A 12,881-nucleotide genomic window follows, 5' to 3' on the forward strand; every position below is an offset into this window, starting at 1 on the left:
AGGAATTGCCAAGAAGGGGAATCAATTTATGGGAGAATTTCTGGGAGTTGTCACCCAGAATATCCTGAAGAACACCATGTAAGGGATGATGTTATCGGTACACAAGGCTAATCAGAAATTCCCACCCCTCTTGCCACCAGCAAGCATACACTCCCATAAGAAGATTCTAATTTAATATCCTCTCTCCTTTTCTAAATAATTTCCCCAGGTCTATTCTGAATGGAGGCAACATCACAAGGGGATTTCCCAATCCCTTCAACTTTCTTTGTACAAACTCTTCAAGTGGCAACAGAGGTGTCATCATATAGGGGATTTTTCTGATTGGCCAGAACCTGACCTAGCAGAGCTTGGTTTGGGTGTCTTTAGATTCCCTTCTCATTTGGGTCCTCACCATTGCTCTGTCACTCAGAACAGCAACTTCAGAAACCACATGGAGAAAAGGATGAACAGAGTTCTGATTCTGGGGACCCTCACTCTGACCACCATGATGGGTCCCTCTGGTGGTGAAGACATTGTGGGTGAGTGCACAGCTGAGGGATGTAATTACTATATTTGGGAAATGGAACTAGAAGAGATAAAAATAGAGATTGGCATAGAAATAGTAGAGAATTTCAAAGGTGTTCTCAATATTAAACAGGTCTAAAAATTATGGTCATTCCTTCCTCCAGGAAACTGGAGATCCAGCCCATTCTCTTTGCTACCTGTGCTGTTGCAGAGTTCATTAAGGACATTATTCCTTTCTGCTATCAGATCCAGTGAATACAGCCTGCAGGGCTCAATGGCATTCATTTATGGTTGCCCCAAAGATTAGAAATGTTTCCATGAGTAGATGTTTTGTTACTAAAAATTCATGAACTATTGTTCCCAAATGTCTCTGAACAACATTGAAGCTTTTTATGTGTTTCTTCTGAGTCTCACTTCCATGAATTATGTATACTACGTAGATATAGACAAGGGTGTCCTCTTCTTTGTGTCAGATCTGCACACATTTTCATACTGGAAACTGGCATGGGGGGATTAGGCAAACAAGCCCATCTGAATACCTGTAGTCCTTGTAGACAAGTCATTCTACCACATGACCTCATATATGTCACTTCACAAATAATCAAGTAAAAAATGTATTTAGAAATGCTCTTCCAATAATGAAGAAATAGAAATGTCAATGATCATTCCTGTCTCTTAATTGTTACTATTACAGGTGTGGTTTGGTATTTTTTATTTTAATTCCAGGATATATTATAGTTTCAGATGTACAATACAGTGACTCAATGGTTCCATATATATTCAGTGCTCATCAAGATAAGCGTACTCTTAATCCCCTTCACTTGTTTCACCCATCCCCCCACCCACCTGACCCCTGGCAACCATCAGTTTGCTCTTTGTACTGAAGATTCTCGTTTGTTTTGTTTTGTTTTTTGGTCTTTTTTTCTTTGTTCATTAGTTTTATTTCTTAAATTCTACATACGAATGAAACCAGATAGTAGTTGTCTTTTTCTGGCTGACTTATTTCACTTAACATTATGGCCTCTAGATCTATCCATGTTGTTACAAAGGCAAGATTTTATTATTTTTATGGTAGAATATTATACCATTATAGATAGATAGATGTTAGATAGGTAGATAATAGATGATAGATAGATAACTGATTGATTGTATTTTCTTTATCCATTCATCTATTTTTTTTAAGATTTTATTTATTTATTTGACAGCGAGAAATCACAAGTAGTCGGAGAGGCAGGCAGAGAGAGAGAAGGAAGCAGGCTCCCTGCTGAGCAGAGAGCCCGATGCGGGACTCGATCCCAGGACCCTGAGATCATGACCTAAGCCGAAGGCAGCGGCTTAACCCACTGAGCCACCCAGGCGCCCTATCCATTCATCTATTGATGGACTTGGGCTATCCATAATTTTTATCTTTAACAAAGTAAAGAATATCTTTATTTTTATTTAAAAGTTGAGAATTTTATTATTAAAAACTCCATTAATTAAATTATGTTATCCTTAAATTGTCAACTCAAATTACCTATACTTCATTCTAGCTAATGGATACCCCTTCAGAGGAAAACTGGACAAGCACACACTAATTATTTAATCACTCCAGCTCTTCTACCTTCACTGTCCACCTTTTCACACCTTCTTTTCATGAATTACTTTATCATCCTTTCTTTTCCTTCCAGGATCTAGAATAGATACTTGTTGTTTAATTTTTTAGGGTTTATTTATTTATTTAAGAGAGAGAGAGAGAGCATGAGCCTGTGAGTGGGAACAGGTAGAGAAAGAGAATCTCAAGCAAATTCCCTAGTGAGCATAGAACCCAAGGTGGGGCTTGGTCCCACAACCCTGAGATGATGACCTGAGCTGAAGCCAGAGGTAGCTCTTAACAGACTGAGCCACACAGCTTCCTTCTGTCTTATTGACCCAGAAAGTTCATTTATAATAACCAAAGTAGAAAAAACAAATTAAGTAAAATGGTGCATGCTCTAATTTTCACCAACATTGTTAACCATGACTACTCCCATTCTAATTTCATTCGGTGGTTTCACTTGCTTCTCCAGAGAACTTCCAATTTCCTTTCTTCAGTGTTACACCAGAATGCCCCAGCCAGGCTCAACTTATCCATTAGATATAGGTAGGGCAGTCCCAAGGGTATGTCTTGCTTATATGGCACCTGTAAAAATGTTCTAATTTCTTTTAAATTTGAAAGAAAAAAATGAACATTTAGAGTAGAGGAAGACATTTTAATTTTTAATTAAGTTTGCATTATATTGGTCTTTGGACCAATGCAATCATGAAATATGATTTTTAATATTTTAATGGAGAAAGGGGCCCGTGAAAGCAATAGTGTTTAAGCTCGCAAGTCATAATACACCCTTGGTTACTACTTATTACTTCCATATTGTTCTGCTACTTCTGTGTCTATCAGTCTCCACTCCCCCCAACTTTCTCTGATCCTCAAGAATAGCAATTGACATTCAATACACACTTTTGAGCACACAAGAGGTAACTTTTGGGGATTCAAAGATGCAAGAACATACTATCTGCCCCCTGGTGCAGGAAAGCAGAAGGACCATTGCTGTGCAGGACCGTGGACTCAGCTGGGACTGAAACTACAAAAGTGGACTGGTTCCAGTTGGCCTAGCAGTGTAATGTTCATCAACGGTTGACAATTCAGGACAAGTACCCGATGAAAACAATAATTGCATATATTCATGTTTGAAAAAGGAGTCAAGGATAAAGTATAGAGGATAAAGAGGCTTTGGTGGAGGGTCTCTTAAGTAATCAACCAAGGGGGTCAAAGAGAGTGAGCTGGATGAGTTATAGATAAATTTGGAGAGCAAGACACTGGGATGAAGGTGCTGGAGGGTATAATGTGATCAAAAACATGTTCAATGAGAGAACTTAGCTAAAATTTTGGTAACTAAGCAGGTACTTGGAGAAGGAATTGGAGGTGTCCAGGAAATCTGTAAAGAGAACTTTGTTTCAAGGAGAAAGACCCCTGCAAAGACCAAGGAACATGAATGAATAACAAACTTTGGTTTGGCTGCTGAGGTATTGCGGAGGAAGTGGGACCATAAGACTGCTGCTGTTCCCTTCCAGGTCTCACCACAGCTTCCTGTCTTTGTTCCCGCACTCACTTGGCTTACTGTCAGCAATAAGCTCCTTGAAAACCATGCTGACTGATGTTTTACTCCCTGCTCCTCATGTTGTCTAACATCTTGCTGATGTTCTGTAAATGAGGAGGAACATAAAGAGGAAGTGTTTAAAACAGCAACAACAACAACAATGCATATTTCTTCACAAAATTGTCCAGTTAGCCTCACTGAGTGGAGTCCTACTGCTGCCATTCTACTTTGGCTTCCTCACACAAGGACATTGTCCATTTGAGGAAAAGGGCCATAGTTTGCCTGGAATCCTAAACAGATAGAAATGTTGAGTCAGAATAATGAGAGAAGTTTAGTAACCTCCTCAAAGGAAAAAAAGGGGGGGGGAGGAGTTGGGAGTGGAAAAAATAAAATCTAATAAAGCTTACACTTTGTATTTCTGATGAAATCAAGTGCTCCTCTCTGAGGATTACTATTGTTAAAACAGTGACCTTAGAAGCATTGTTTATTTTGTATATATGTTGTAATATTGTCATACAATTTCTTTTACCCTATAATAGTTAAGAAACTCTTTTAAAATAATATGGTTCTGTGTGTTTTTCTTTGGAAAAATAAGAAGTAGAAGGAGGAACAGAAAGAGGGGGGAGGAGTAGGAGGAAGGAAGGAAGGAAGGAAGGAAGGAAGGAAGGAATGATGGAGAAAATGTTCTGCTCTGAACCAGTCCTATGGGGAGGGGAGTCAAAATGCATGTGTTATTAACTCATGAAAGAATTAAGAAACAGATAAAACTTATGAAGCTGAGGGAAAGAAAGTGAATTTCTGAGAAAGGAAGATAGGTTGTGATAATTCATTCATTCCTTCATTCATTTTATTATAATATTTATTACAAACCTACTGAATGTACCAGGTGCTAAACTAGGTACACGGGGAATAGCAGTAACAAGGCTGCTATAATTCTGCTCTTGTGGAGCCTACATGACACTGGAAAAGCAGACTTTATTCTAACTGGACAATTACCAACACTGAGAGAGAGGGAACAGAGGTGGTGCTGGGAAATATGCCTAAGGACTATGCCAAAGATGAAGCCCACTATATTTGAAAGCCAGTTTCTTCTGTCACTTGGTTTAATAAGGCTCTTTTCTCCCTCTGTTTTCTACTTCCTGATCCTCGCCCTTACTGACCAACAGATCATGTTGCTTCCTATGGCATAAATGTCTACCAGTCTTATGGTCCCTCTGGCCAGTTCACCCATGAATTTGATGGAGATGAGGAATTCTATGTAGACTTGGAGAAGAAGGAAACTGTCTGGCGGCTACCTGTGTTTAGTACATTTGGAAGTTTTGACCCACAAGGTGCACTGAGAAACTTGGCAATAGCAAAACAAAACTTGAACATCCTGATTAAACTCTACAACTATACTGCTGCTACCAATGGTAAGTGTCCACCACTCTGCCTCTCTTTACTGAATCTATCCCTACATATCAGGTCTCTTTCCCTTTCTCCCTATGATAGATACACTTGACTGCTTTCCAAGGATATTTCCTCAGATCTTCTCATAGTAATTACTGAACACTCATTATCTGCTATCACAAAACTGAAATATTGTCATGTAATACAAGGACCCTAACTTCTTGTACTCCTTGAACCCCTCAAAGAGAAGTCCTATAGATCTGCCACTTTAGTAAGCATGCCCACAGGGGGAAGAGCACAGGGATAAAATGCAGGCAGTGTGTAGATAGCATTTCCCAAGCAGAAAGTAAGAACTCTTCTACCATCAGATGGGGAACTGTTGATGGATGGGCTCTTGCAGGACACAGTGCAGAACCTGAGGGTAGAGCTCTTTGCAATTCATATCAGTGCTGCTTCCTCACCACAGAGGTTCCTGAGATGGCTCTGTTTCCCAAGTCTTCTGTGAGTCTGGGTCAGCCCAACACCCTCATCTGTCTTGTGGACAACATCTTTCCTCCTGTGATCAATGTCACATGGTTGAAGAACAGGCACTCAGTCACAGAAGGTGTTTCTGAAACCAGCTTCCTCGCCAAGAAGGATCATTCCTTCCTAAAGTTCAGTTACCTCACTTTCCTCCCTTCTGCTGATGATATTTATGACTGCAAGGTGGAGCACTGGGGCCTGGACGAACCACTTGTGAAACACTGGGGTACGTATGAATTCCACCTCGTTGGCACCTTCTTCCTCTATCAAGTTCAGAATATCCTGCCTCTGAGCCTGTAAATCTCGTGTTTTTTATACCTTAAAGGTTTCAAATAATAAACTTTACCCTCTTCCTTAACCATGGTGCCCTAAGTCCTCATAGAACAAAAACCATCCCTCCTGCTCCATCCCACACACATATACATGAACCAACATTCTGACGTCTGACATCCACAACCTCATTTTCACAGAACCTGAAATTCCAGCCCCTATGTCAGAGCTGACAGAGACCGTGGTCTGTGCCCTGGGGTTGTCTGTGGGCCTTGTGGGCATCGTGGTGGGCACCGTCTTCATTATCCAAGGGCTGCGCTCAAGCGGTGCTTCCAGACATCAAGGACCCTTGTGAGCCCCACCCTAGAAAGGAAGGTAAGTGTTCGGATTTGTCAAAGCTGAGAGCTGGATTCACAGCACAGGATGAAGGAAACTGGGAGGAATTTGTGGACACAGATATGGTTGAAAGGTTGTAGGAGTCTGGGGGAGGGCATGGTGACAGCACAGGAGCCCCTGCGGATCAACCATCCCATGTCTGTCCTATTGCAGGATCACCGCATGTCTGCCGACCAGAGCAGAAGAGTGGACTTGATAGGTGACCTGGCACTATTGCCTGGTCTAGCTCACTGTATTCCTTCTCTCTCCAGTGCTCCTCCTCTCACCTCTTTTCTGGAACTTAAGGTCCTCCTATATCCTCTGAGAGCTCACATACCCTTTGGAATTCTGTCCCTTGAATGCCTGATTTTTTTTTTCCTTTTGTCAGTTGTTACCTACAGTGAGCTATCTGGGATATTCCATCCAGTTCCCTGGTTCTTTGTAACCCTGATCCATTATTACCGTGGAAATAATAAATTTCCCTTTATGAGATCTTTTAGTAAAACTTTCCTGTCTGTCATCTCATGGCTGACTAGAGCTGTGGCCCCTTATGCCTCAGGTCCACTTAATCTCACTTTCCAGATTATTTTCATGGCCAGTTACACAGGATCAAGCAAGTATAGACTGATAATATTTTGATATTATAGCTAATGTTAATATTCTCTCTTCCTGATTATGCTGAGTGAAATAAGTCAAGCAGAGAGAGTCAATTATCATATGGTTTCACTTATTTGTGGACCATAACAAATAGCATGGAGGACAAGGGGCGATGGAGAGGAGAAGGGAGTTGAGGGAAATTGGAAGGGGAGGTGAACCATGAGAGACTATGGACTCTGGAAAACAATCTGAGGGTTTTGAAGGGGCGGGGGGTGGCAGGTTGGGGGAAACAGGTGGTGGGTATTAGAGAGGGCACAGATTGCATGGAGCACTGGGTGTGGTGCAAAAACAATGAATACTGTTACACTGAAAAAAATAAATAAATTTTTTAAAAATGTAAAAAAAAAATCTCTCTTCCTATTATTCCCACACTGGGGCACTACCACTCTCTTCCCAATTCAGACATTAATGAAAGTAATATTAGAACTGTGTCCTCTGTATAGACTCTTTATAGAAGAAATACAAAAATGAAGAAATAAGCTCATACTCATTTAATATAGTTTTTAAAAGTTATGACAGAGAAATAAGTTGGAATAATGGAATTTTGAATTTCAAGGTACCAAAAGTCAAAATTGTTTTCCAAAACTTGAAAATTTCAATTTGTGAAGAATGATTGATAGTAGGACCAGCATCCCTCTCCCTTACTCATCCAGGAGAAGATGAGAATTCTTTAGGCTAGAAAAGAAATGGAAGCCAGGAGAGGTTAGAATAAGACCATAAGGTCCATATCTAAGAAGAACCAAATACTTTATTGCTACTTAGGGATAGTAGCAACAGTAAGAGGAATGGGAGTAGAAACCACAGGAGTATTTAAGTTTCTGAGAACACAGGTGCAGTTTGCTTCACCTCCTACATGAATCCCTGCTAGATAAGCACAGAGACTTTCCTGTACCACCATGGCATGTCAGGGACACTAGAGTGAATATAGCTGCAGGATGTTTCTAGGCAGATCAGTTTAGATCAGTGATTCCCCATGTAGCCTGGTACACCCTAGCAACACACTCCGATACCCCAGCCCCCTGCCTCTCACCCCTACCCCTCCTGATCAAGGAAAGAATGAGCCTATGAGAAAGAAATCTCAGGAGGGACAACATGGTGGGGATAATGTACTGGCAACTATGGATGCTGCGTCTTCTTCTAGATTCATTGTCTCCTAGTGGAAACTCTGGCAGAGGAAATGGATCTACGGATGGAATTCCCTGGCTTTCCTGAGTGTGTCCACGACTTTACTCTGTGTCACTTGACTTGGAGTCATTTTGCCCTTTGAAATTGTTTTAGGCATAATTTTGCCCCGGTCTTTTCACTCTGTACCTGCTGTGTCCATACATTTTATCTAACACACTATTATGGAATTGCTGTGAAATGGATGAGGCTGTTCCTGTCCATGGCCCCCTGCATGAATGAAGTTAAAGTATAATTGGGGGAAAAAGACATAATTTTCATATAATAGTTGATACTTCATAGTTTGAGGGAAAGAAACCTAAATTCAATTCAGGATTTAGCACTTTATAGCTAGTATTTTAAACATGATAACACAGAATAAATATATTCTGAGTTATATATTTCTCATCCATAATAGGGAAGTGAAAATACTTTCTTGCAGTTTCAACAGAATTTGAAAAATCTTGATATTTAGGCTGTACAAATACATAAGAAAACATTGCTAGTTCTACCCATAATTAATTTATTTAAAAGGATGGATCATATCATACAGAAAGGATTTCTGTTTTTCTGAGTCCTTTAATGATGTAGGAGATTCAAACATGCAGCTATGAACTATTTTCTTTTCATAAATTACTGAGAGGATTTTTTTTTCCCAGAAACTCTGAGATATTGAGATTAGGTTAGGCTAAGAGAACAGATAGAGTATAGCAGTCAGGGACATATCACTGGTGGAGGGTTGTTAAAATAATTATTAGAACAAAAACTTGAAATATTTGACTTTTGGTTTTTCATCTCTAATAAAAGATGTATTTCCCTCATTATGGCACATAAATTTTTAAACAAAGTATGTTATATGTAAGCGATCTTATGAATGTTTACTTTGGGGAGAAGTGGAAAGATTCAAGGAGAAAAAACTACCTGTGGGGTAGAAAGAAGACAATAATTAAAAATTCAGGCTAGGAATTGATAAATTTGGCTCAGAGGTTATCATGAAAATATATGTAATAGAACACGGGATTTTAGGCCAGTGAAACTACTCTGTATGATACTATAATGGCAGACACATGCCATTACACATTTATTCAAACACACAGAATCTACACCAAAATGAACGCTAATGTAAACTATGAACTTTGGGTGATAATCTGTCAATGTAGTGTCATCAACTGTAATAAATATACCACTCTGGTAGGGGATATTGATAGTAGGGGAAGCTGTGTTTAGTGGGGACAAGGATATCTGTGTACTTTCCACTCAATTTTGCTATGATCATAAAAGTACTATAAAATAAAGTGTATTAAAAAAAAAAAACAAACAAACAAAAAGCAGCAGGATGCCTGGGTGGCTCAGTCAGTTAAATGGTTATACATCTACCTTTGGCTCAGGTCGTGATCCCAGGGTCCTGGGATCAGTTCCCTCACCCAGTCCCTTCCTCAGCGGGGATCCTTGTTCTTCTGCCTGCCACTCCCCCCGCTTGCGTGCTTCCTCTCACTGACAAATAAATAAACAATCTTTTAAAAAATAAAACAGAAAATGTTAGCAATTAAGGTATCAAATGTATAAAATAAAAATTTTACTATAAAAAAAGTAGATCACCTGAAAATGCACAAATGTACTCAGGAAAAGTTTTTGGCATTAGGCTTTCAAATTAATGTTATGTAAATTTAAATGACTCATGAGGTGAGAACCCAGGAATTTGGACATTATGTGTGTGTGTTTGTGTGAGTGTGTGTGCTCATGTGTGTGTTATTCTTAGAGTTATATTAAATCTCATGACTAGTGTTCCAGGAATATACAAATGTTGACCTACTCAGACTCTTTCCCAAGAAATACTGACAAAAAAATTTAATGGAAGTTGCCTTTTGTAAATGGGATTCATTCATAAAGTATTCAAATAATTTTAAAATGGAATTAAAATTGTTTCTTAAGAAAAGAGCAATAATTTCATTCTATCAACTAAAAGTTAAAAAGGATCACCACATGATTACTATAAGCAAAGTTAGATATCAATCCTCATGATATTAAAGTATGATTCTGAAAAAAATTATTTGAGTTATTTGAACTATTTCTGGCTGTGTACATAAAGTGTGACTTTATTAATATTTAATATTAATATCATACACAATTAGAAAATCACATTTTTTCAGCAAATAATTTGCAAGAAAAACAGAAAACAGAAAAACTTCACATTAAAAAGTACTGAATACATATCAACCAAATGTTAGGCTTTGTTTGGATGCATATTCGAACAAAACAACTATTAAAAATTCTTTTGAGACAATCACAAAAATTGAACACTGACTGTATTAAGAATTATTTTTTCTAATTTTAGGGGTGGTAATGGCAATATTATGTTTCTAAAAAGTCATTATATTTTATTTTTAATGTGCTGTTGGATCCTGTTTGCTAGGATCTTGTTGAGAATCTTAGCATCCGTATTAATCAGTGATATTGGTCTGAAATTCTCCTTTTTGGTAGGGTCTTTGCCTGGTTTGGGGATCAAGGTAATGCTGGCCACGGTCGCCAAACTGTGGAAAGAACCAAGATGCCCTTCAATGGGCGAATGGATAAGGAAGATGTGGTCCATATACACTATGGCGTATTATGCCTCCATCAGAAAGGATGAATACCCAACTTTTGTAGCAACATGGACGGGACTGGAGAGATTATGCTGAGTGAAATAAGTCAAGCAGAGAGAGTCAATTATCATATGGTTTCACTTATTTGTAGAGCATAACAAATAGCATGGAGGACATGGGGAGATAGAGAGGAGAAGGGAGTTGAGGGAAATTGGAAGGGGAGGTGAACCATGAGAGACTATGGACTCTGAAAAACAATCTGAGGGTTTTGAAGGGGTGGGGGGTGGGAGGTCGGGGTACCAGGTGGTGGGTATTATAGAGGGCATGGATTGCCTGGAGCACTGGGTATGGTGCAAAAATAATGAATAATGCTAAATAATAAATAATGAATAATGTTATGCTGAAAATAAATAAAAAATAAATAAATTTTAAAAAGTCATTATATTTTAGAATTTTCTAATAAAATATTCATCAAGAACATGATAAGATGTGTAAGATAACTTCAGAATAATCCAGGATATGTGTAAGATTAAGTATGTGGGTTTACAAAATTATCCATTAATTAATAATTATTAAAGTCATATTGCATGGCACTATTGTCTTCACTACTATATATGGTTGACATTTTCCATAACACAAAATTTTTCAAGAGTATTCCAAGAAAGACAAAAAAATAATAATAATACACAGAGAGGCTTTCTCTTGAAGTTACTTTGGTTTTGAAGGTTTCCCTCATTTTTTCCCACTTAGGAAAATGTGAGTAACTAAATCCTCCTCCAGACCACTGACCTCCCAGAAATGTAACACAAAAGAATATGTATGTCACAAGAAATAAGAGTAAAACCAAAGTAATGTTCACTATATTATTGGCTGACCTAAGCCCCAAATTTGTTAATATATACACTAATTCAATTAATAATGCAAAAATAAAAATAGTCATTGAATACCAGTGTTGTGATACATACCATGCTATGTTCTGTGTGTACTAAAATAATGTAAAAGCAGATATATTCATTGTTTTCACAGAATTTACATTTCAGTGGGAAGAAATATACATATATAAAATTCCACTAGTGTATAATTATAAACTGTAAGAATTCATAAAGGAAAAGAACAAGGTAACATGATACTAATGGACAAAAGACAAGCATAATTTGGTGGAGGTTAGAGAAGGTTTGAATAAATGCCTGGGATGAAATAGATATTGTATAGTATGTAAAGCAAAAAACTAGTAATAATCCAATTAAATAAAAATAATGGACTTGAACTATACCTTGGACCAAATAGAACCAATAAACATGTTAGTGATCTAAATAACATTTTTCTAAGAAAGGCATTCAAATGTCCAACTGGTACATGAAAAAGAGTTCAACATCATTAATAATTAGAGAAATGCAAATCAAACCCACAAAGAGATATCACCTCACACTTGTCAGAATGGCTATCATCAAGAAAGTAAGAAATAACAAGTGTTGACAAGGATATGGAGATAAAGGAACCATTACGTACTGTTGGTGGGAATGTAAATTGGCTCAACCCTATAATATGGGGTTTCCTCAAAAAATTGAGATATCTGCAGCTTCATATCCATTGCAACTTCATTTATAATAACCAAGACATGGAAACAATTTAAATGTCCACCAATGATGAAGGGCTAAAGCAAATGTTACACACATACACACACACATACACACCACACAACTGAATACCTCTCAGCCATAAGAAAGAATGAAATCTTGCCATTTGTGACAACATGGATAGACCTTAAGTGTATTATGCTAAATGAAATAATATATAGAAAGAAAGACAAATACTGTATATTTTCACTTATATATGAAATCTAAAAAATAAAACAAATGAAAAAACAAAAACAGACTCCTAGATACAGAGAAAAGACTGATGGTTGCCAGAGGAGAGGGGGTTGGTTGGTGAGCAAAATGGGTGAAAGTATCAAGAGGAATAAATTTCCAGTTATAAAATAAATAAATTATGAGGATATAGTGTCCAGCACAGGGACTATAGACAGTAATACTGTATTCTTTGTATGGTGACATGTGGTAACTAGACTTATTACACTGATCATTTCATAATGTATGTAAATGTTGAATTACTATATTGTACACCTGAAACACATATAGTATCATATGTCAGTTATATCTGAATTAATTTTTTATGGTGACAGATGTTAACTAGTCTCATTGTAGTGATCATTTCACAAAATATACAAATATTACATCATGTTGTACTCCTGAAAATAATATAATGCTATGTCAATTATATCTCAAGAAAAAAGAATGAATGTTTT

At 37.7% G+C, this 12,881-nt stretch overlaps 1 protein-coding gene across 1 annotated transcript; it reads left to right on the forward strand.

The window, feature by feature from the left end:
- The first annotated feature begins 364 nt into the window (after positions 1-364).
- LOC123386980 (HLA class II histocompatibility antigen, DQ alpha 2 chain-like) lies at positions 365-6,668 on the forward strand. The gene is made up of 5 exons (XM_045074663.1): positions 365-518; positions 4,787-5,032; positions 5,476-5,757; positions 6,002-6,176; positions 6,351-6,668. Exons 1-4 carry the CDS (start codon positions 431-433, stop codon positions 6,154-6,156), a joined length of 771 nt encoding a protein of 256 aa, XP_044930598.1. The 5' UTR covers positions 365-430; the 3' UTR covers positions 6,157-6,176; positions 6,351-6,668.
- Positions 6,669-12,881: the final 6,213 nt, after the last annotated feature.

The sequence above is a fragment of the Mustela putorius genome, unplaced genomic scaffold (assembly GCF_011764305.1).
Source record: "Mustela putorius furo isolate JIRA1106 unplaced genomic scaffold, ASM1176430v1.1 tig00000135_pilon_pilon_pilon, whole genome shotgun sequence".
Lineage (NCBI taxonomy): Eukaryota > Metazoa > Chordata > Mammalia > Carnivora > Mustelidae > Mustela > Mustela putorius.

Bases quoted from the DNA above. Each gene is read 5' to 3' on its own strand.
- LOC123386980 (XM_045074663.1), top strand. From the start codon at position 431: ATGGAGAAAAGGATGAACAGAGTTCTGATTCTGGGGACCCTCACTCTG. The intron at 519-4,786 runs GTGAGTGCACAG...ACTGACCAACAG, and splicing joins TGGTGGTGAAGACATTGTGG to ATCATGTTGCTTCCTATGGC. The intron at 5,033-5,475 runs GTAAGTGTCCAC...TCCTCACCACAG, and splicing joins CTATACTGCTGCTACCAATG to AGGTTCCTGAGATGGCTCTG.